Source organism: Pelobates fuscus, chromosome 8 (assembly GCF_036172605.1).
Source record: "Pelobates fuscus isolate aPelFus1 chromosome 8, aPelFus1.pri, whole genome shotgun sequence".
Classification (NCBI taxonomy): Eukaryota; Metazoa; Chordata; class Amphibia; order Anura; family Pelobatidae; genus Pelobates; species Pelobates fuscus.
The window spans coordinates 163,278,204-163,304,152 of record NC_086324.1 but is presented as its reverse complement, the minus strand read 5'-3'; the positions used below and the strand labels follow the sequence as shown (position 1 = coordinate 163,304,152).

General features: G+C 39.3%; 1 protein-coding gene across 1 annotated transcript in view; it reads right to left on the bottom strand.

The window, feature by feature from the left end:
- The window catches only part of MAPK8IP3 (mitogen-activated protein kinase 8 interacting protein 3), a 78,228-nt gene extending 52,937 nt beyond the window's left edge, over window positions 1–25,291 (bottom strand). The window contains exons 1-5 of the mRNA XM_063430612.1: window positions 25,201–25,291; window positions 23,804–24,194; window positions 5,510–5,630; window positions 4,442–4,512; window positions 2,089–2,180 (exon numbers count right to left, since the gene is read on the bottom strand). Of these exons, the coding sequence (XP_063286682.1) occupies window positions 2,089–2,180; window positions 4,442–4,512; window positions 5,510–5,630; window positions 23,804–24,112 (593 nt within the window). The 5' untranslated portion in view covers window positions 24,113–24,194; window positions 25,201–25,291. The remainder of the gene's footprint in view (window positions 1–2,088; window positions 2,181–4,441; window positions 4,513–5,509; window positions 5,631–23,803; window positions 24,195–25,200) is intronic.
- Between the last annotated feature and the right edge of the window lie 658 nt (window positions 25,292–25,949).

The window sequence follows — 25,949 nt, the reverse complement described above, 5'->3', positions numbered from 1 at the left end:
ATCAATATTTTAACAACCATATCAGCCCCCTTTATTTCAGCACGCTTGTAAATCTGGTAATTTGTTAAGAGTTGCTAGAAAAAGACTAAATATGTTCACCTAAAGTATATCTTATTAAAAAATGTTGCTACACTTGTCTAAAGCTTCCGAAATACTCATGACTCATAGTCGCAACGCAAGCCGTATATTAATCCTAGCACAGTAATGGTTAATGTTGTAACTACAGATGTTTGTGAAATGCCACTAGGTTAGCAAAGTATCATGGGAAAAAAATGCCTCAAATCATTTGCAAGGGGTCGAGGTGGGTCCATCATTGAAAGTAGGGATGCGTAGTTACAGCGTTACATGAAGGTGGAAGAGAATTCGAATAGCTCATACCATGCATTTCCGTTTTACAATACAGGGAGTGCAGAATTATTAGGCAAATTAGTATTTTGACCACATGTTGTCTTACTCTGAAGCTGTATAGGCTCGAAAGCCTACTACCAATTAAGCATATTAGGTGATGTGCATCTCTGTAATGAGAAGGGGTGTGGTCTAATGACATCAACACCCTATATCAGGTGTGCATAATTATTAGGCAACTTCCTTTCCTTTGGCAAAATGGGTCAAAAGAAGGACTTGACAGGCTCAGAAAAGTCAAAAATAGTGACATATCTTGCAGAGGGATGCAGCACTCTTAAAATTGCAAAGCTTCTGAAGCGTGATCATCGAACAATCAAGCGTTTCATTCAAAATAGTCAACAGGGTCGCAAGAAGCGTGTGGAGAAACCAAGGCGCAAAATAACTGCCCATGAACTGAGAAAAGTCAAGCGTGCAGCTGCCAAGATGCCACTTGCCACCAGTTTGGCCATATTTCAGAGCTGCAACATCACTGGAGTGCCCAAAAGCACAAGGTGTACAATACTTAGAGACATGGCCAAGGTAAGAAAGGCTGAAAGACGACCACCACTGAACAAGACACACAAGCTGAAACGTCAAGACTGGGCCAAGAAATATCTCAAGACTGATTTTTCTAAGGTTTTATGGACTGATGAAATGAGAGTGAGTCTTGATGGGCCAGATGGATGGATTGGTAAAGGGCAGAGAGCTCCAGTCCGACTCAGACGCCAGCAAGGTGGAGGTGGAGTACTGGTTTGGGCTGGTATAATCAAAGATGAGCTTGTGGGGCCTTTTCGGGTTGAGGATGGAGTCAAGCTCAACTCCCAGTCCTACTGCCAGTTTCTGGAAGACACCTTCTTCAAGCAGTGGTACAGGAACAAGTCTGCATCCTTCAAGAAAAAACATGATTTTCATGAAGGACAATGCTCCATCACACGCGTCCAAGTACTCCACAGCGTGGCTGGCAAGAAAGGGTATAAAAGAAGAAAATCTAATGACATGGCCTCCTTGTTCACCTGATCTGAACCCCATTGAGAACCTGTGGTCCATCATCAAATGTGAGATTTACAAGGAGGGAAAACAGTACACCTCTCTGAACAGTGTCTGGGAGGCTGTGGTTACTGCTGCACGCAATGTTGATGGTGAACAGATCAAAACACTGACAGAATCCATGGATGGCAGGCTTTTGAGTGTCCTTGCAAATAAAGGTGGCTATATTGGTCACTGATTTGTTTTTGTTATGTTTTTGAATGTCAGAAATGTATATTTGTGAATGTTGAGATGTTATATTGGTTTCACTGGTAAAAATAAATAATTGAAATGGGTATATTTGTTTTTTGTTAAGTTGCCTAATAATTATGCACAGTAATAGTCACCTGCACACACAGATATCCCCCTAAAATAGCTATAACTAAAAACAAACTAAAAACTACTTCCAAAAATATTCAGCTTTGATATTAATGAGTTTTTTGAGAACATGTTTGTTGTTCAATAATAAAATTAATCCTCAAAAATACAACTTGCCTAATAATTCTGCACTCCCTGTATATTCGCACACATCAATGCCAATTTTCTCGACTCCTTGTCAAAATTGAAGCCACGCTTCCATCAATCCCAATATTAATGGTATTGGCAGGATAACTTCAGCTAAACATTTTAAAAGTTAATTAATATTAAATTATTTTGGATAGTTCAACAATTCTGCACCTTCTGCCAGTGACGCCAACATCTGATTGGCTGTTTCCTGCCACCTGCTGAAGTTTGGACCTTTCAATATGTTCCACATACGTTTGGATCATCTGTGAGACAAAACAATGTGTTATCAAAAAGAAGCAATCGCTACTTATTGCAACTGATAGCAAACAACGGGGCCAGAAAAATGACGTAAAAAGCTAATTTGTTTAGAAGTATGCTAAAATATTAAATCTGGGAAAATGGTGCAGTTGGATAATTTTTTTTAGCGCAGCATGTTTGTTTGACGGTAACATATTTGGGTTAAAGGGACACTATAGTCACCTGAACAACTTTAGCTTAATGAAGCAGTTTTGGTGTATAGAACATGCCCCTGCAGCCTCACTGCTCAATCCTCTGCCATTTAGGAGTTAAATCCCTTTGTTTATGAACCCTAGTCACACCTCCCTGCATGTGACTTGCACAGCCTTCCATAAACACTTCCTGTAAAGAGAGCCCTATTTAGGCTTTCCTTATTGCAAGTTCTGTTTAATTAAGATTTTCTTATCCCCTGCTATGTTAATAGCTTGCTAGACCCTGCAAGAGCCTCCTGTATGTGATTAAAGTTCAATTTAGAGATTGAGATACAATTATTTAAGGTAAATTACATCTGTTTGAAAGTGAAACCAGTTTTTTTTCATGCAAGCTCTGTCAATCATAGCCAGGGGAGGTGTGGCTAGGGCTGCATAAACAGAAACAAAGTGATTTAACTCCTAAATGACAGTGAATTGAGCAGTGAAATTGCAGGGGAATGATCTATACACTAAAACTGCTTTATTTAGCTAAAGTAATTTAGGTGACTATAGTGTTCCTTTAAGACTCGTCCTAAAGCAAAACTTAGTAAACAAATCCCTTAACATTGCTGTCTGACACAAGAATAAAACATCAACATGTGGAGGATGTCAAAAGCAAAAATACAAAGATAAAAAAATAAACACAAGAAATGTTTAAAATCATATAACTTATTTTTTTTTACAGGACAAGTCTTCTTTAAAATAGTTTATTCCATGGTGTGTTGGGATTTACATTACAATATTATTTAATAATGTTCATATAAAAGAAATGTATAAAAAAATATATATAAATGTTTAATATTCTTTAAAGAAACACACACCCAAATTCCTACAAATGTTTTTAAATTTTGCTGATAGATGTGGGGGATTTCTACTAATTAAAGGATGCCTATATAAATGCTAAAAACTCAAATAATAATTTTATACACAAAGTATATATGTTAAAGTCAGTTAAGACAGATATTTGACGACTGGACCTAAAGTGGTAATGATCTGCTGAGCAATTATTTGCTAAATATAAGCCAGACTATAATGAAAAGTATACCAATGTGGGTTTTTGTCAAGCACTGAACCTTCTCCAAAATCTTATCAGAATTTAGGCAATTGGAGGAGGGAAAAACCCCATGAGGGGGCATAGTGCAAAACGCACACACAGAACTAAAGTGTCAAGCTGACATTGCATGGCACACTAATTTGCAAAGAAGCTGTTATGGGCAAAATGTACACGTTTTAGAATGCAAAGTTGTATTTTTTAAACTGTGTACTTTGTCTTTAAGATATTACAAACTGACAAGGTGTTAGAAATTAAACATATAGTTTTTCGTACATGTTTCTTTAAGCAATAATCTCTTACCTACTTTAGCTTAATACAAAAACAAGTAATGAATAACATCTTCAAGGCTATGCTACGTCATCCTGACTTACGCCATTTTGTCCTAGGATAATGGAAATTCCCTAAGTCATGGAATTTCCCATGACGTGTGCACCCTTACGTTTTAGTTACGGCATTGTATCTTTGCCAAGTTAACGGAGGTCCTAAACTGAACATCTAAGATATAAATATGTGTACTTTTTAAATGTTAGCACACAGGGGAGAGATTTGGAGACAGAAACGCTGCTCCATCTTATAATGACTGAGAGAGACTGACATGTTGACATGTTCAGGAGGGTATGTTATACTATTTTAATGATATTGCAAGCATATACATTAATCTTATAAACTATGCTAGAAATTATTGTAATGTATTTTATAAGTCTATATTTATATTTTTATTTAATAAAATATCTAAAAAGACAAAACTTTATTGCTTCAAAGACAATCCTTATTTTATATTGTATTCTCAATTATTTATATCTATTTTCGATAGAGGATCTCTTACTAACCATATAATATTTTAGCTAAGATATCTGTATGGTTAGCCCTGCTAAGTTCTATGCTTTAAGACTTTATAGTGGTAAATATGGGAACTGGCTGCAGTTACAAAGGGTTGGCCTTGTGTCTTCCTCCAAGTTATTATTGCGTGTTAGAGATGTACCTCAGTATGTCGCTGATGCAAAGCGTTATATTCCTTCTTCATATCTGACTCACGTTCTTCTAACCTCGAAACTGAGAAAAAGTACAAGCACATTGAATTTTAGGGTGCTAATACACAAAAGGAAACATGAAGATTTCAGGTTGCAGGTTAAAATGAAAGGCAGTATTTTACTTTTTGGTATTATTGCTATGTAGAGACAGTTAAGGCCTTCTCCTTTACTTGATACCATATGCTCCCCAACAAATTCCAAGATTCACAACGTAGGTCCTGCCAGTGTCCAAACCACAACTCACAATGTTAACATACACAGTCCCGTCCCTCACAAATTCAAGACCCAAACAACAGCTCCTTACAATGCTCACACCCCAGTTCCTCACAATTCAAAGACCCACATCCATCTCTCCACAATGCTAAAAGGCAGCACTTCCACTCCTCACAAGGTTCACACCTCCACCCACATCCATCTGTGCACAATGAAAAAGACTTACAAACCTACTCCTCACAATGCCAAGAGCAGCAAAGCAGCTCCTCACATGGCCAAGAACAGTGACACAGCTTCTCACAACATCAAGAGTAGCTAGACAGCTCCTCACAATGCTCACTTTACAGCTCCTCACAATCCCAAACCCACATCTATCTCTACACAATGCTAAGAGCAGCACTTCCACTCCTTAAAAGGCTCATACCCCAGCCCACACCCATCTGTGCACAATGGCAAGACTTACAACCCTGCTCCTCACAATGCCAAGAGCAGCAAGACAGCTCTCACATGGCCAAGAGAAGTGACTCAGCTCCTCACAACATAAAGAGCAGCACGATAGCTCATAACAACACCAAGAGCAGCAAGACATTCCCAATTCCATGATTCACACCCAGGCTCTGCATAAAGCTAAGACCCGCATCCCAGGTATGCACAATGCCAAGACCCACCACCCAACACCAAATGGTGTCAAGATTTAATCCATTAGACTTTATTAACTTTCCACGTTGCCCTACTGCCACAACCAACAGACCCACATTCAATGCTGCACACAATGGTACCACTATTGGACATTTCATGGAACATACTTTGGTCAGCATAGTTTTTGGTCTTTAGCTCCAGTTGCCGGGACTGAAATTCGAGGCTTTCCACTTGGTTCTGAAGATCCTTTTTGTCTTGCTCCAGAGCATCTTCAAACTCAATGAATTTCTGGGGAAAAGTAGGGAAAAAAATGATGAAAGAATAATATACAGTATATAAAAACATTAATGAGGCTGTTTAGTGATGAACCTCAAACTTGAGTTTTAATTACAAAATTAGTTATCTCAAAATAAATCTAGATTGACAATGATATGCCTGTAGGCAGGATCCAATTTACACAGGTTTTCAGACCTACACATATCTATAGTCCAAGGAAAATGGTTTACTCTTGTAGCCAGGCGCGAGGAATATGTTGCTTCCGCAATATAGTTCAGAAAGTACTAGGAAGGACAGGAAACATAGGCATGAACAGAAAGATGTATTATTGTTCCTAAGATTGGCTTGGCTTAACGGAACATCCACTGATGTAATGATTGACTGTATCTGATTGCAGGCTAATGTAGCAGCCTAGATAAACAAGCCAAGGTTAGGATTACATAGCTTAGAACTAGCCACGGTCAGAATCACAAAAATCCACAGGGAGATACCACTGGGTACCTTTAGACGGAGCCTGCGCTAGCACACAGATGCCATGGGGGATGCACTGTGAGGGCCCCAAGTTGTGTTACACAAAGTCCCACAGTATAGCCTTACAAAATATATCTAACTGAATACAGAATTAGAGTTCTTTAAAGAGGAACTGTTAGCTTTATATTTCTCACTCCAATAAATGCTGCTGAAGTGAAATGCAGTGGAGGTAAATATAAAACGGACACTAACCTGGGTCCCTCCGGTGTCTCCAGTATGGCCTCCGTTTCTGAGATGGGAAAGTTCTAACATAATTGAATAGCTGAGAGCAGAGAACCCCTGGCACCATAACCACTACAATAGGCAGCACTAGATATGGTGCCTAGAATGTCCAAAATATTGTGGTATGTTCATGGTAACTGTCTCTTGGAGTTCATATACTCTAATATGACCACATGTTATGAATGCATTCTATTTGTTTTGTTCTTGGCTTATTACCCATCCAAGGGCAAGCCCTTAAGTCCGATGTGTGCACACCACTAAATGTAGACAGTCGTTTCCAATTTACAGATACACTGCTAAATTAACAAAAAGAAAATAAATAAATATGCTTGCAAATGAGACCATTTAAAAACACCACTGTTTGTATTTGGCTTTTATAAAGTGAAATGTCCAAAAAGGTTCTGGTTTCTTCAACAGAACTACCTTCTTAAGAAAAGTCATAAGAAATTCAAGGGATAATCGTGGTCATTGTGATGCTTGCTAGACAAGTAACGTACTATTACAGAGGCTGTTTAAGGTATTTCAGGTATCATTCCTCTGGGTCTCTACAATGAATGAGATTAACCAATTTTAGCCTAATCCTCTGCTCTGGCAGATAAAACATGCCCTCATCTAAGCCTCATGTTCTTACATAACTTATTGTCCTGATGAGAGTTCTAAATTTAAACTGAAACATTGACTGTTGGATCTATGTTGAAATAAAGAAAACAATTTTTTTCTAAAGTCATAGAGCGCTGTCTCATCTTGGATTTATTGAGGATATCTCTGCAGGGCCACCTTCCAAAATCCATTAGACCCACTTGGGGCTAGACTGGTTTCCTGTGGTGCCAAAAAAAGGAAATGTTTGTTGGGGAAAAAAAAAATATGATTAATATAATTACTGGTTGGGAGAAAGTCTCTAAATGTTGACTGTATTCACAGTGCATTAGAGAGGAAACAGAATAAAAAAAAAAAAACTCAATTTATATATCATGACTGTCCAATGCCTGGACTGCTCTATTGTAATGACACTCCAAGGCCACTATATTTACCTATTTGGAAAACTTATAAAAACTTTTTTTTTTAAATGAAAACATTGTTTAGATATTATATCCTATTGTACAGCGCTACGGAATTTGCTGGCGCTATATAAATAATAAAATAATAATAAAAATAATATTATATTTAATTAATATGTCACACATACATATCGATTTCTTTAATTGCTCCTACGGGTTTCCCTTCTAGTGGTTAATTAATCTCACTTGATCTATGAACCAACAGGCGGAAAGCGCTCCTATTAGTGTTCTGCCAAATACAGACATTATATTATATGATGTATATTTTTCCCGCATACTGATTGGAACATTTCCCCACATTTTTGGTTGAACTGAACAAACATCTAGGTGTCCCGAAAAAAAATGTTCTATCTCCAGAATAATTATTCGTCAGAAACCCTAATTTCTCGCATCTACTAGGGGCTCAGTGAAAGTTGTGAGAAAATGTCCCTTGATAAATGATTTTATGTCAATGGTCTGGCCAATATATTGCAGGGCATAATGTAATCCACTCATACATTGTTTGTATTTGCTGTAATACAGTACCGCGAGCTCTGCCCTACTTAATGAGAAAAAACACTCATAATTGTTTGAATTTTTTTTTTTTAACCCCTTAAGGACACATGACATGTGTGACATGTCATAATCCCCTTTTATTCCAGAAATTTGGTCCTTAAGGGGTTAAATAACTCGGGCCTTGATTTAATATTTTTAGATACGCATTTAAAATAATGTAAAATTTGCTAGACATTTTTTTAATCAAATTATTTATTTGCAGAAGTCACAATTAAACTCTCTGAGAAGTATTGTGGATAAATCACACAAAAAAAATGATTTTGATTATTTGAAAAACTTATCCAAATATTGTATATTGAATTGAGGTTGGAAAATAAATTAAGTTTAGTATATAAACCCATGTGCCCTCTGCCTGTTTACATGTATCCTTAGGAGTCCATTCATTATATACCGAATTGTAGTGAGCTTTTTTTTTTTTTTTTTTTTTTTTTTTTGCTTAAAGGGACGGTATTGGCACCAAATTTTTTTTTAGCCTTAATGAAACAATTTTGGTGTATAGATCATGCCCCTGCAGTCTCACTGCTCAATTCTCTGCCATTTATAAGTCAAATCACTTTGTTTAAAGAAGCCCTATTCACACCTCCCTGCATGTGTCTTGTACAGCCTTCCTAAACACTTCCTGTAAAGAGAGATCTAACGTTTAAACTTCCTTTATTACACATTCTATTGGATTTAGAATGGCTTGTCTCTTGCTCTGTTAATAGCCTTCTGGACCCTGCAGGAGCCTCATGAGTGAGTTTACAGTTCAATTTACAGAGCAAAAGAAAAAACTTCTAATGCAAGCTAAAATCTGTTTAAAAATGTAACAATTTTTTTCACGCAGACTTTATCATTTATAGCCAGGGTAGGTGTGGCTAGGGCTGCATAAACAGAAACAAAAGTGATTTAACTCCTAAATGGCAGAGATTTAAGCAGTGAGACTGCTGGAGCATGTGTAAGACATCAATGCAGCTTCATTAATCTCAAGTTGTTTTGATGCCTTTAAATTTTGCTCTCGGGATTATCATTCATTACTACTCACTGACAGCAGACAACAAAAAGGGAATTTTGCACAGGATGGCAATAAGCCAGGCACAGCCCGCATTGTTAGCAGTGTGAATGAGGACGCTCCGGCCAGCAAGTGAAAATTCACCAATGCAGAATCAAATCTCTCAAAATATTACAGGTGTACGTTTTAAAATTGTTTTTTGTTACAGAATATACTTTGTAATGATATTGAAAAAAAAAAATTGAAAAAAGAATTTTTTATTTTTTTTTGCAATATAGTCCTGAGTAACAGATGAAGCCTAAAAATTGCAGAGTGTGGTAATATGAACCAGTGTATAAATAATTAACACAGAGAGTAGCAGTCATAGCTTTTTTCCCCAGGCCTTTTATTTAGAGCAGGGAGATGTATGATATTACAAAACGTTACAATGTGTGATGCTATAAACCTTTTTACAGCTAAATTATAATTTATTTATTTTTAAATGCTGAATATTTATTTAACAGGAAATCTTCCCTAAAGACACATACTTTGCAGTACCCTAGAAAAACTGTGAAAAAAAGAACTTCACAACTTTAAAGACATAGGCTCTATTATAGCCATTTAGAACACAGAAAAAATATATACCATTTAAAGAGACCTACGACTCTCGTGAAATCATAGTACCATTCATTATGTTAGCATACCTCCCAGCATTTCAAATGGACAAAGATGGACACTTTCGTTTTTAGGGGTGTGAGTGGAGGTGTTCTCAAAAAATTTAAGTGGCGTACTAATAACAATTTATAGAACTAAAATGTAATATAGAGAAAGAACAATGTATCTTATTTACTCAGATTGATTTCTAAACACATTTATTGCAATTTAAAGACACGTTACTGAGAGTATTATTGCTGTGGAGCTCTGTTTTACACTCCGACACATTACTGGGAGTATTATTGATGGAGCTCTGTTATACACCCAGACACATTACTGGGAGTATTATTGCTGTGGGGCTCTGTTATACACTCAGACACATTACTGGGAGTATTATTGCTGTGGAGCTCTGCTATACACTCAGACACATTACTGGGAGTATTATTGCTGTGGAGCTCTGTTATACACTCAGACACATTACTGGGAGTATTATTGCAGTGGAGCTCTGTTATACACTCAGACACATTACTGGGAGTATTATTGCTGTGGAGCTCTGTTATACACTCAGACACATTACTGGGAGTATTATTGCTGTGGAGATCGTTATACACATTACTGGGAGTATTATTGCTGTGGAGCTCTGTTATACACTCAAACACATTACTGGGAGTATTGTTGCTGTGGAGTTCTGTTATACACTCAGACACATTACTGGGGTATTATTGCTGTGGAGCTCTGCTATACACTTAGGCACATTACTGGGAGTATTATTGCTGTGGAGCTCTGTTATACACTCAGACACATTACTGGGAGTATTATTGCTGTGGAGCTCTGTTATACACTCAGACACATTACTGGGAGTATTATTGCTGTGGAGCTCTGTTATACACTCAAACACATTACTGGGAGTATTATTGCTGTGGAGCTCTGTTATACACTCAGACACATTACTCGGAGTATTATTACTGTGGAGCTCTGTAATACACTGTTATATACTCAGACACACCAACAATATGAAGCTCTTTGAAAAGAGGGACATTACGATAGAAAAGAGGGACTGTCCCTTTTAAATAGGGACATTTGGGATATATGTTTTGGGCATCTAAAACTTCATAGTAGTTTCAATAAGATTACTGACCATTTAACAGCGGCAAAAGGATGTGAGCATTTAAAAGTCCCAACACACCTTTCTGGGCACCTGTTCTAAAGGAGGATTTTATGGCATTGGAAAAAATGCAGAGGTGGGCTACAAAATTAATAAAAGGAATGGTACATTTCAGTCAGTATCTTATGAAGAGATGTTAACAAATTTTAGACCTCTTTAGTTTAGAAAAACCGAGCCTCAGGTCAGACATGATAGCATTATACAAATATATTTAGTTCCAATACAAACCAATTGTCTGGAAAGCTATTCATGAATACATAGGACACAAGGCCACACATTTAGACAGGAAGAAAGGAGATTTAGTCTAAGGCAAAGGAAAGATTTTTGACAGTAAGAATAGAGAATTATCTGCCTGAAGAGGTGGTTTTATCCGAGTGTGCACAGATGTTTAAACAGCAACTGGACAAATTCTTGTAAAAACATAATATTCAGTATATCATTTTAAATTTGTGGGATAATAGCTTCTTGATCCAAGGAGAGATCTGACTGCCATTCTGGGATCAAGAAGGATTTTTTTCCTAGTTTTTTGCAAAATTGGAAAGCGCTTGAAAGTATTTTTTTTTTTTTTTGCCTTCCTTTGGAACGGCAAAAACAGATGTGAGAAAGGCTGAACTTAATGGCCGCATGTCTTTTTTCAGCCTATGTAACTATGTAAGGCCTAATTACTGCAAGATGGGGGAGCACTGTTACAGATAATGGATTTGCTGAGAGTGAACAGAGCAAACAAGAGCCAGCTGTATTCATGTGTTGGCTCGCATGTCTCTGGTACTCTCCAAATACACCCTGTCCATCCCTCGAAATCAGATTAATGATGTCACCTCACAAAATATATTTCTAGGAAACAAACAGCTCTAATTATAGTATATAATGTAAACCTTTAAATATTGTTACCAACTGTCTCTATTTAGGAGGGACAGTCCCTATTTTGGGTCAAAATCCCTATGTTACTCTTTTCTAGGAGCTCTGTATTGTTGGTGTGTCTGAGTGTATAACAGAGCTCCACAGCAATAATACTCCCAGTAATGTGTCTGAGTGTATAACAGAGCTCCACAGCAATAATACTCCCTGTAATGTGTCTGAGTGTATAACAGAGCTCCACAGCAATAATACTCCCAGTAATGTGTCTGAGTGTATAACAGAGCTCCACAGCAATAATTCTCCCAGTAATGTGCCTGAGTGTATAACAGAGCTCCACAGTAAAAATACTCCCAGTAATGTGTCTGAGTGTATAACAAAGCTCCACAGCAATACTACTCCCAGTAATGTGTCTGAGTGTATTACAGAGCTCCACAGCAATAATACTCCCAATAATGTGTCTGAGGGTATAACAGAGCTCCACAGTAATAATAGTCCCAGTAATGTGTCTGAGTGTATAACAGATCTCCACAGCAATAATACTCCCAGTAATGTGTCTGAGTGTATAACAGAGCCCCACAGCAATAATAGTCCCAGTAATGTGTCTGAGTGTATAACAGAGCTCTACAGCAATAATAGTCCCAGTAATGTGTCTGAGTGTATAACAGAGCTCCACAGCAATAATACTCCCAGTAATGTGTCTGTATAACAGAACTCCACAGCAATAATACTCCCAGTAATGTGTCTGTATAACAGAACTCCACAGCAATAATACTCCCAGTAATGTGTCTGAGTGTATAACTGAGCTCCACAGCAATAATACTCCCAGTAATGTGTCTGAGTGTATACCAGAGCTCCACAGCAATACTACTCCCAGTAATGTGTCTGAGTGTATTACAGAGCTCCACAGCAATAATACTCCCAGTAATGTGTCTGAGGGTATAACAGAGCTCCACAGTAATAATAGTCCCAGTAATGTGTCTGAGTGTATAACAGAGCTCCACAGCAATAATACTCCCAGTAATGTGTCTGAGTGTATAACAGAGCCCCACAGCAATAATAGTCCCAGTAATGTGTCTGAGTGTATAACAGAGCTCTACAGCAATAATAGTCCCAGTAATGTGTCTGAGTGTATAACAGTGCTCCACAGCAATAATACTCCCAGTAATGTGTCTGTATAACAGAACTCCACAGCAATAATACTCCCAGTAATGTGTCTGAGTGTATAACAGAGCTCCACAGCAATAATACTCCCAATAATGTGTCTGAGGGTATAACAGAGCTCCACAGCAATAATACTCCCAGTAATGTGTCTGAGTGTATAACAGAGCCCCACAGCAATAATAGTCCCAGTAATGTGTCTGAGTGTATAACAGAGCTCTACAGCAATAATAGTCCCAGTAATGTGTCTGAGTGTATAACAGTGCTCCACAGCAATAATACTCCCAGTAATGTGTCTGTATAACAGAACTCCACAGCAATAATACTCCCAGTAATGTGTCTGAGTGTATAACTGAGCTCCACAGCAATAATACTCCCAGTAATGTGTCTGAGTGTATAACAGAGCTCCACAGCAATAATACTCCCAGTAATGTGTCTGAGTGTATAACTGAGCTCCACAGCAATAATACTCCCAGTAATGTGTCTGTATAACAGAACTCCACAGCAATAATACTCCCAGTAATGTGTCTGTATAACAGAACTCCACAGCAATAATACTCCCAGTAATGTGTCTGAGTGTATAACTGAGCTCCACAGCAATAATACTCCCAGTAATGTGTCTGAGTGTATAACAGAGCTCCACAGCAATACTACTCCCAGTAATGTGTCTGAGTGTATTACAGAGCTCCACAGCAATAATACTCCCAGTAATGTGTCTGAGGGTATAACAGAGCTCCACAGTAATAATAGTCCCAGTAATGTGTCTGAGTGTATAACAGAGCTCCACAGCAATAATACTCCCAGTAATGTGTCTGAGTGTATAACAGAACTCCACAGCAATAATACTCCCAGTAATGTGTCTGAGTGTATAACTGAGCTCCACAGCAATAATACTCCCAGTAATGTGTCTGAGTGTATACCAGAGCTCCACAGCAATACTACTCCCAGTAATGTGTCTGAGTGTATTACAGAGCTCCACAGCAATAATACTCCCAGTAATGTGTCTGAGGGTATAACAGAGCTCCACAGTAATAATAGTCCCAGTAATGTGTCTGAGTGTATAACAGAGCTCCACAGCAATAATACTCCCAGTAATGTGTCTGAGTGTATAACAGAGCCCCACAGCAATAATAGTCCCAGTAATGTGTCTGAGTGTATAACAGAGCTCTACAGCAATAATAGTCCCAGTAATGTGTCTGAGTGTATAACAGTGCTCCACAGCAATAATACTCCCAGTAATGTGTCTGTATAACAGAACTCCACAGCAACAATACTCCCAGTAATGTGTCTGAGTGTATAACAGAGCTCCACAGCAATAATACTCCCAATAATGTGTCTGAGGGTATAACAGAGCTCCACAGCAATAATACTCCCAGTAATGTGTCTGAGTGTATAACAGAGCCCCACAGCAATAATAGTCCCAGTAATGTGTCTGAGTGTATAACAGAGCTCTACAGCAATAATAGTCCCAGTAATGTGTCTGAGAGTATAACAGCAATAATAGTCCCAGTAATGTGTCTGAGTGTATAACAGTGCTCCACAGCAATAATACTCCCAGTAATGTGTCTGTATAACAGAACTCCACAGCAATAATACTCCCAGTAATGTGTCTGAGTGTATAACAGAGCTCCACAGCAATAATACTCCCAGTAATGTGTCTGAGTGTATAACTGAGCTCCACAGCAATAATACTCCCAGTAATGTGTCTGAGTGTATAACTGATTTTTTTTTTTAATTTCCGGCGGGGGCGGAGCTTACCGTGCGGCGGGGGCGGAGCTAAAATCGCCGGAAAACTGATGCAGGGGAAGCAGGAAGGAGTCCCTGCTTCCCTACCAAACAGTCACCAGGAGCTGCACTGCCTCCACAGGTAACTGTGTGATTGTCTGGTGAGTGTGACTCTCTGTCTGTGTGTATTACTGTCTGTGTGTGTATGACTGTCTGCCTATGTGTGTCTGTGTGTATGACTGTCTGCCTGTGTGTGTGTATTACTGTGTGTGTGTGTGTGTGTGTATGACTGTCTGCCTCTGTGTGTCTGTGTGTATGACTGTCTGCCTGTGTGTGTGTGTGTGTGTGTGTATTACTGTCTGTGTGTATGACTGTCTGCCTCTGTGTGTGTGTATGACTGTCTGCCTGTGTGTGTGTGTGTGTGTGTGTGTATGACTGTCTGCCTGTGTGTGTGTGTGTGTGTGTATGACTGTCTGCCTGTGTGTGTATGACTGTCTGCCTCTGTGTGTGTGTATGACTGTCTGCCTCTGTGTGTGTGTATGACTGTCTGCCTGTGTGTGTGTGTGTGTGTGTATGACTGTCTGCCTGTGTGTGTGTGTGTGTGTGTATGACTGTCTGCCTGTGTGTGTATGACTGTCTGCCTCTGTGTGTGTGTATGACTGTCTGCCTCTGTGTGTGTGTGTATGTATGTATGACTGTCTGCCTCTGTGTGTCTGTGTGTATGACTGTCTGCCTGTGTGTGTATATGACTGTCTGCCTGTGTGTGTGTGTATATGACTGTCTGCCTGTGTGTGTGTGTATTACTGTCTGTGTGTGTGTATGACTGTCTGCCTCTGTGTGTGTGTATGATTGTCCGCCTCTGTGTGTCTGTGTGTATGACTGTCTGCCTGTGTGTGTGTGTGTATATGACTGTCTGCCTGTGTGTGTGTGTGTGTGTGTGTGTTTGTGTATATGACTGTCTGCCACTGTGTGTCTGTGTGTATGACTGTCTGCCTGTGTGTGTGTATTACTGTCTGTGTGTGTGTGTATGACTGTCTGCCTCTGTGTGTCTGTGTGTATGACTGTCTGCATGTGTGTGTGTGTGTGTGTGTATTACTGTCTGTGTGTATGACTGTCTGCCTCTGTGTGTGTGTGTATGACTGTCTGCATGTGTGTGTGTATGACTGTCTGCCTGTGTGTGTGTGTGTGTGTGTGTGTATTACTGTCTGTGTGTGTGTGTGTGTGTGTATGGCTGTCTGCCTCTGTGTGTCTGTGTGTATGACTGTCTGCCTGTGTGTATGACTGTCTGCCTGTGTGTATGTATGACTGTCTGCCTCTGTATGTGTATGACTGTCTGCCTCTGTGTGTGTCTGTGTGTATGACTGTGTGTGTGTATGTGTGTATTACTGTCTGCCTCTGTGTGCGTCTGTGTGTATTACTGTCTGTGTCTGTGTGTATGACTGACTGACTGTCTGCCTGTGTGTGTCTGTGTGTGAGACTGTCTGCCTTTGTGTGTGTGTGTGTGTGTGTGTGTATGACTGTCTGCCTGTGTGTGTGTGTGTGTGTGTGTGTGTGTGGATGTCTTCCTGTGTGTGTGTGTATTACTGTCTGTGTGTGTGTGTATGACTGTCTGCCTCTGTGTGCTACCATGTGCGCAGGGGCCGGGGAAAGGGAGTGCGCCCTCGCAAGGGGCAGAGTAACACAATGGGTCTCTGGACAAGGGACCAGGGGGCCGGAAGAACTCCAGCTCCACACACTAACCACCGCAACCCCACAAGCGACCACTTACCAGCCCACCACGCTGACCTCACCACAGGCGAGCAGCAGGGGAGGCCTAGTGCGAGCCACAAGAGCAGCGGAACCAGCCCACACTGCACCCGGCCTTCCACCAACAGAGAATGCCGACCGCGCAGCAAATCGAGGACACCCACAGTAAGGCCGACCACAATTGCAACCCACACACACCTCCTGATCACCGGCGGCCATAACAACAGTCTCACCCAGCAGCCAACTGCATCACACAGGGCCCAAACAGCCGTCCTGACAGGCGCTCACCTCGGGAACTCCAGGAAAGGTACCCATGGCACACCGCACAGCGACTACCCCCGACAGCGACTTCCAACACAGCAGTCAAGCAAAGCACTCCCACAGCGAAACCAACGCAGAGTCCAACGGCACACATGGTTGGACCTTGCTCGGATCCCTGCTCTGGCGGACACTCATGCACTGTCACACGGACACAGCAAAACTGTCTGCCCCTACCAGCGAGATGTCATACCCGCCCTACAGTCAGCCCCTGGAGCCAGTATCAATACATGCCTTTTAGACCAGCCAGGGTGATATTTTTTGCGAAGATGTAGAAAAGTTAGGAAACGTCCTTATTAAGCCTTATTAAGCGTGTCTTTACCTGAGCTTTACTTAAACAATGTCAGATTGTTTCATTCAGACGTATTTAGCACCTGCATTGCTTCATAGATGACAGGATAGTTAAAATAGCATGTATTTACTAGTACAGTGCAGCAGTGTTGTAAATGTGTTAAATGCTACTACGTATTAGCTCTACTTAGTTAGCAAGCTCACGTTGGGCACATTAAGACAACGCCAACTCAAATCTGCCTTAATTTTATGAATAGCACCCAGTGGCTACTAAGCTACAGAAATAGATATAATTTAACATGTTCATAGATTCACTTATTTTAAACACTGTTATCGCTAGTCTTCTCGATATGTTTAACATGTGCTCACTGCCATCTCATTATCTGCCATACTGTGTTTCTGCTTGTTTATTACTCTTGAAAAAAAATTAAAAAAATGTGCGTTTCTTCTTAATTGCCACAGAAATATGTCTTTTGAAATGCATGTAACTATTATCGTGGCATGTTAAACCTGTATGTCAAGCTTTTGCACAAAAAAAATAAAGAATATAAAAAATAAAAAAAAATAAAAAATGTTTTCAAACATTTTAGAGAAAACAAGGGGTTGGCTGCACCCACCTAAACATGCTTAAATGGGGTGCTGCTGGGGGCCAATAAGTACAGTAAAAATGAAAATCCAGCGCACTCGCTTATCTACTAAACAGCTACTTTGGTGCTGACCAATTTTGCTAGTTTTATTAAAAACTAAAATAATGGGAGTTTAGTTACATTATATGATCATACATTGCATAAGCCTGCCACAATGTCAATGGACCCCATCTTTAGCAGATCCTACTCTAGCAGCCAAAAAATGTGGGAACCATTTATTTCCAAATAACACGTGATAAAACTGTATGATCTAAAGTGACTGAGCTGATCAAGTCTCCCAGATCTGGTCTCTGGCTCAGAGAACCAAAACAGTGAGAATGTCGCTAGGCAACCATTAATGGGGCAGGGGGCACCAGCTGGCTTTATCAGTGATATAAGGTTAATGTCTGATGGCTGGACTACAGGATATTTTAAATAATGTTGTTATCAATAAGAATGATATCATTACTAGTTAAAAGGAAACAGTCACGTCTCCAGAAATTACACGATTGAATAAAACATTGACAATCACCACTTGTGTTCATCTTTTTTTTCGGTCATGGTCAGCTTCATTTTAAATGTACATTGAAGAATTAGCAAATGTTGTCACTATTCATTTCAGTCCTGACACAGGGCACAAAGTGCATTAAAATACGAGAAACAAAAATACCGGTACTACTGATCTCTAAACACATTTATTGTAGTTTAAAGACACATTACTGGGAGTACTATTGCTGTTAAGCTCTGATTTACTCAGATACACCATCAGCATGGAGCTCCTAGACAAAGAGGGACAGAGGGATTTGGGCAGAAAATAGGGACTGTCCCTCCTAAAAATGGGACACTTGGGAGGCATGGTGTATGCATGTCATGCAACGAAGTGGGTCACTATAAAAAGCTCTATAGAAAGCTTGCTGGTTTTAAAACATAAAACATGTACATCACTTTAGCAGGACTACTTAGCAAAGTCTCTGCATTATTTATCACCTGCAAACCAGTCATGGAAGCAATGTACTCAAACGCTCAATAGTGACTCAAAGACATCTTTACAAATCTAATCAATGACGGTAAAGAAACCTTAGACATGCATTTAGAATGGAAAATGCATATCAGAAGTAGCTTGATGTATGGGTTTAAATGTCAAAGAGCGAGTGAGAGAGAGAGAGAGAGGTGTGTGTGTGTGTGTGCGCGCGTGCATGCGTGTGTGTGTGTGTGCGTGCGTGCGTGCGTGCGTGCGTGTGTTCTACCATATGCTCTGCTGAAAATCCCAAGGAGAAAAATATTATGTTTGTAAAACATACTATAATCCTATACATGTATATTGAGCATGAGAAATGTGATATAATGTGAATAATGTTCTTCATATCAGGGGTGTAAATAAATAGAGGTTGTGGGAGATGCAGAAAGATGTTTTCCTTAAAATGAATCTAACTGGAAACACTACAATTTCCTCTACAAACCCATTAGTGAATGTAGGTGTCCAGGAGGTAAGTGAGGGATATTCTGTAGCTGTCAGGATGTTTCCATGTAAGGCATGATATGTTAGAGCAATTATTTTTCCCGTTGAACCCTTTGACATAGTGTATCAACATCATGGACCACCCCCCTTTCGTCCCAAAACCCCCCCCCCCCGCCCCCCTTTGGCCCGAAATAACATCAACCTCATATGTGCCGTTGCGTAAACCTTTCAATTAGCAAATGTTGCTAATTTTTGTTTTTACTATATATACACACTAATAAACAGATTGCAGTACTTTGGAGCAGGTGTGTATTTGTGTGTAGAGTTGGTGTTTATTTGTAATTTTAACGTTTTAATACAAGGATGTGTTTGTATGGAATGTTAGCATTTGCGTGCAGAGGTGTTTGAGTGTTTCTATATAAAGAGTTAGAATTCAGGGGGGTCTTTTTACATGATGTTTGTGTTTGCAGGAGTGTGTGTTGTGATCGTGTTTGATTGCTGGGATGTCTGTACATGTACTGTCACATACATACTTACACATTAACAAACAGAAACGCACCGAAACATACACAGTCATATACACACAAACACAGACACACACACAGACACAGATACACACATCTTGACACACAGTGTGTATCTGTGTGTGTATGTATCTGTGTGTCAAGGTGTGTGTATCTGTGTGTCAGTGTGTGTATCTGTGTGCCTGCGTGTATCTGCCAGTGTGTATCTGTTTGTATGTGCTGGTGTGTGTATTTGTGTGTCAGTGTGAATCTGTGTGTGTGTGTGTATGTATCTGACACACAGATACACACACTGACAGAATCAATGACACACAGATACATATACTGACAGATACACACACCTTGGCACACAGATACACACACTGGCACAATGATACAGACATTGGCACACACACACTGACAGCTACACTAACACACAGATACACACTAGCACATACATACACACTGACACACACATTGACACACACACCTTGACACACAGATTCACACACATTGTAAAAAAATAATAAGAAGTCTTAGGAGAGTCCTTTTACTGCATAACAAGGAGGGCATATTGCAAGATGGTGCAGATTGGAGCTTGATTATGTTAGTGGAGTTCTCAGAATGTGCTTCCTGCTTGGCTGACAAATACACACCTCCCAAGTGTCTCTATTTAGCAGGGACTGTCCCTATTTTGGGCCCTTATCTCCCTCTTTTTTTAGAAGCTCCATATTATTGGTGTATCTGAGTGTATAACAGAGCTCCACAGCAATAATACTCCCAGTAATGTGTCTGAGTGTATAACAGAGCTCCACAGCAATAATACTCCCAGTAATGTGTCTGAGTGTATAACAGAGCTCCACAGCAATAATACTCCCAGTTATGTGTCTGAGTGTATAACAGAGCTCCACAGCAATAATACTCCCAGTAATGTGTCTGAGTGTATAACAGAGCTCCACAGCAATAATACTCCCAGTAATGTGTGTGAGTGTATAACAGAGCTCCGCAGCTATAATACACCCAGTAACGTGTCTGAGTGTATAACAGAGCTCCACAGTAATAATACTCCCAGTAATGTGTCTGAGTGTATAACAGAGCTCCACAGTAATAATACTCCCAGTAATGTGTCTGAGTGTATAACAGAGCTCCACAGCAATCATACTCCCAGTAATGTGTGTGAGTGTATAAATGAGCTCCGCAGCTATAATACACCCAGTAATGTGTCTGAGTGTATAACAGAGCTCCACAGTAATAATACTCCCAGTAATGTGTCTGAGTGTATAACAGAGCTCCACAGCAATAATACTCCCAGTAATGTGTCTGAGTGTATAACAGAGCTCCACAGCAATAATACTCCCAGTAATGTGTATAACAGAGCTCCACAGCAATAATACTCCCAGTAATGTGTCTGAGTGTATAACAGAGCTCCACAGCAATAATTCTCCCAGTAATGTGTATAACAGAGCTCCACGGCAATAATACTCTCAGTAATGTCTGTGTCTTTAAACTACAATAAATGTGTTTAGAAACCAGCCTGAGTAAATAAGACACATTGCTCTTGTTATAAATGACATTTTAGTTCCATAAATTATTAATAAGTCACCTAAAGTGTCCCAGAACAGCTCCACCCCGTAGCCAGACCCACACTCATATCCCTTAAATTAAAGTGTCCCTCTTTGTCCATTTGAAATGTTGGGAAATATGCCAAACACGTCCTTTTACGTGCATTTAGAATTCTCCCATTTGATCCTGCGATTTAGAGTCTGGATGTTTGTTTTTTCCCACTGGGTTATATATTTAAATATTAATTGACTGGGAAATAAATAATATGTAAATATCTGGCAGTGTTTCTGCGTATCGACTCTTCCTGTTGATATATACTTTTGTGGGTTTTATGCTGAGTAAAGATCTGTTTACAGAGTCTTAGACAATCAAAGGAGTTATTTAAACAGGCCCTCAGAAAAAGAGCTGGCCTGACACCTGTGTGCATGTTTTTTTTTGTGTTTTTATATATATATATATATATATATATATATATAATTGGGAAATTATGGGTAAATACATTGAAGCAATTTACTCTCAGTTTGGTTTGCCAGGAAATATATTATTGCACAGGGGGTTATTTATTGAAGTGTGAAATATGAGTGAATTTCAAACAATAGCCCAAAATAGCCAAATTGGATAAAACCCTCAACGTCCGTTCCGTCACTTCACTTCTTATTTTGGCGTTAAAACTAATTCACTTTGAATTCTCAACAATACATAATCCTGGCTATGTGACTTGTATTGTGACAAATGATTGAGGATATTAAAGTGAACTCAGTTATTAGAATTCATTGAACATACCGAGACTGTAATATGCATCAAACAATAAGTGGCAGGAAACATAAGCCATCAATGTTTATGAAATTACTGGTAGCTCTCACTAAAGGAAAATCCAAAATGGCTGTTGGTACCTCACGTCAACAACTTGTGCAAGAAGTGAACGCTCACGTTTAAGCCAAACATCATCCCTTCTGGCTCGCACAAGCCATTTATTTCATAGAAGCAAACACGGTTTGGTAACCAGTAGAATGTTGTTGAAACTATTTGTCTTTTGTTTAAGTAATGACATCATTGCCAAATTCTTTACACCTTACAACTTGACCAAATAAAGCATTATCTAGACAACACGACTTACTTTATATAGTTAATAACATGAACTATGATCCTGTTTAACGTGGCAAAGCCTGCACCTAACAACCATAAAGTAAGTCACAGAACACATATCGCCCCTCACATACACAAACACAAAGATTAGGATGGAACTTAGGATCAATTCTGTCGATTACTACATTCGCTTTCAGTTTGTTGAGTTGTCATGTCCATTTGCAATTCACCTATTTATCAAAGTCGCATCAAATTACATTTTCATAGCTATCCTGACATTGAAAAAACACTGGTCAATCACTATTTTAACAAAATGTTTACACTCAAATCTACACCATGCAATGTCATCTCAAGATTGTGGAAGTAAACTTTATCTGTGGTCGAAGGATTCTGGAAGTCTGAATCATATCTGGAAAGGACCATGAAAACATATATATTTTTTTTTAATACAAGCTCTAGTGTTTTCCTTTAATTACAAAGATTATATTTAAAAAGATAACGTAACATTTAATGCAAACTTAATTGTTCCTATCATGCACAGAATTCTAATCCTAATCTCTGATTTAGATATACAGCAATCACCCAAAAAATTGGGAGCTAAATTCTCCTCAAGTGGGCAACTTCAATTTAGTAAATATTAGAGTTTACATAAACGACCTCCTAAATTCTCTAAAACTAGGATGACTAATTTACTCTGCGACTTTTGGTGTTTACACTTCTGGACCTTCAATCCTTACACGCGGAGTTCAACTAAGGCACTCTGATGATGGACATGACACCACACATGTCGAAGTGTACAGTTTCCCGGAGTTGGGACAAGTACATTGCCCATTGATGGTCTTTTTCTGACAATTAGGTACAAGTTAAGTTTGGGGAAGCTTGGAGAAACAGACTTGAGTATTGAACTCAAGTTAAAAGAGTGTCCTTTGTTGGTTTAACCTATGTTGGGCATTATTAAAAGTGAATGCTAATCTTTAACAATAGAACTTATAGCAAAGTCATTCAGTAAGTCTGGCTCACTGGTGTACACCAGGACTTCAGCTGAAAGATACTATAAAGCAAACGTGATCAAATGGACATTAGAAGTTCTATCAACATCAGTAATGCATGATGTAGGGTGCATGCCAAACAATTTCAATAATTACTTTCAACAATGAATGAAATTAAGCAATTGACAATCTGTGTATATAGCCTTGAACAAGAACCAACAAAATCCCTGTTTATCCATTAAATTCCCATAAATGTTCATAAAAAACTGCTCCAAAGAAGCCATTTTTTTAGTTTTCAGCTGAATCCTCATCTTCGCAAAACTCAACAACCTGGGCTCCAAAAACGGCAAAAAGTTCTGTTCCATGCATTCATGTTATTCAAAAGTCCATTCGTTTAAAAAAAAAAAAGAAAAAAGAAACCTTAAAGTCTAGACCTGAATGGTCTTCAAGCACCAGTATCATACAGTATCATTGTGAAGCCACTAGTTTCTGAGATACTAGAGAACCAAGAAAGAATGTGGCCTAAAATAGTGTAATCTTAAATGGATTATAAGATGTTTGGGTCAATATAAAAGGAAACTGAAAATGTTTTCATGTAGACACCATCAACAGTAGTACAAACTTATTAAGAAGTGATATAAGTTTTTCATTGAAATTACATTAATACCTATTTTACACAGAGCCTTATTTGTTGATTAAGAAGGTACCTACCTCCTCTGCTTGTTTCCGAAGGGCTTTTTCCCGCTCGTACTGGGTCAGCAACTGCTCGTTGTCCTCCTTCAGAAGCTCGAGCTCCACTTCATGCTCCTGGTTCTCTGTCAAGACTGCATCAAGATTTTCCAGAACATTGACCACCAATGGCATGAGTTCCTTTACCACCTCCTCGTCGTAACATCGTATCAGACGCTCAAACTCACGGTAGATGCTGTTAGCCAGTCCAGACACCCGCTCCGACATAACTGACCCAGAGCAATAGTCATCTTGGTACACCACCCCATCGTCAATTTGTATCTCCATCATCTTGGCGGCGGGGAAACAACCCTCAAACAAGAGTGGGGTAATAATACAGATGGTAGAATCAGGGGAAACCCCCTTCAGGTGCCTTTAATTTCAGGGGAAAAAATAAAAATACCATTTAATTAAAATGAGAATTTTTAAAATGTATTTATGGATGAATCAAATGCATGAAAACAAGGCAACTTCTCTCAAGATCTTATTTAGAATTTATATTAAGATGTCCAACTGCTTCCAAATGCCCTTTATAGGTTAATAGAACATTCTGAACAATTTGTCCTGTTCATTCTCCTTTGACTATCAGTTCCTCGTTCCAATGGCCTAGTCTAGTGTATACATTTACAATAACTACTACCTATGTACATTGATAAAGCAATGACTAATCTGAGTCTGAGTAATTAAGCGATTGATTGGTATAAGACGGTGATTCGATACTACTAACTATATGTATAAATGTACATTATTTACAGTGGACTGTACATTAGGATGCAGGCCTACTGCCACAGTGTGACACTATCTCCGTGCTAATGCATCATCTTTACCTATTTAAACACAGAGGGATGCTTTATATAAGGAGGCAATTGCGAGGCCCACGACTTTAAACAAACAAAAAAAAAAACAACAATAATTATTATTATGATTATTTAGCGTCTAGTAATGTTTACATCATTGCAGCTAGCATAATAGCTGCCTCTCTGATCATCTAACAGAAGCAGTTATAGAAACAGATCATTATTAAATGTTATTCTGCAATTTTTCCTACAGTCATTACAGGGTCACTATATACCTTTAATGTATGCAATGTCTCTGTAAATAGGTGTCTGCATAGAATGTATGCTTTACACACTGTGGCAGGGTTTACATATTTTTGTCTCATTTCAGCAACATAGAGAGCTATGGTTTGATTGTATCAGAGATAAGGGGTATAGCATGCATCCTAAACCTGACCAGGGTTTAACCAGTATACAAATATATATATATATTTCTTCCATCTGATAGTGGATGCATGCACCTGATTCCTCCCTCCCCCACCATGGAAGAACACCCTGTACCCACTGAGAGATGCTGTTAAATTTAGGATTTAAGGAACACACCTGCATCAGTCCTGATGATGAGAATCCTTTTTGATGATGCTCTGCTCCCCCTGCTTAGCTGTTAGAGGAACCCCTCCATGTCATTATAGAGGTGATGGTGGCTGGACCCTCCCAGCTCTGCTGTGAGTATACTGAGAGCCAGCCTCACCCCTCCCTCCCTCCCTTCACCAGCAGAGGCTGCTGATCTGACGTCAGGCTCCCTGCATTGTGGGTAGAGAATACAGCTGATTCACTCTCAGCATCTCCTGCAATGCCATCGGATACATTGTTTACTATTGGCTGAAGGAGGGACTGCCTGCCTACCTAGTGTATCAGACACCCCATACACAGTATATGTAGCTAGAGACATATATAGGCCAGTGAGGTGATCTGTAGCTGGCTGGGGAGATGCAATACTATTATTATAGCTATAAATTGCTCTAGCAGGTGGACCATGGTAGTCCTGTTAAATTACTATTGCCTTTTAATGGAGATTTATATTACAGAACTCATGGAGGTTTTGTGATTCTGTTATTAACTCTTTGGAGTCCAGAACAGGATTCTGAGGGGCCCATAGGGTGTTCTGGGCTGTAATGTGTAATGGAGGGCAGAGGGAATACAACATTATTTATGTGAGAGATTTGGAAAAGTGTCAGAAGTAATGCAAGCTTGTAAAAGGGGATCAATCACCATGGAAACCAATATGATGTAGGTGCCTGCTAATTCCATTGATCCCAAAAAAAGTTCAACCTGTTCAGTGCTAGTAACGT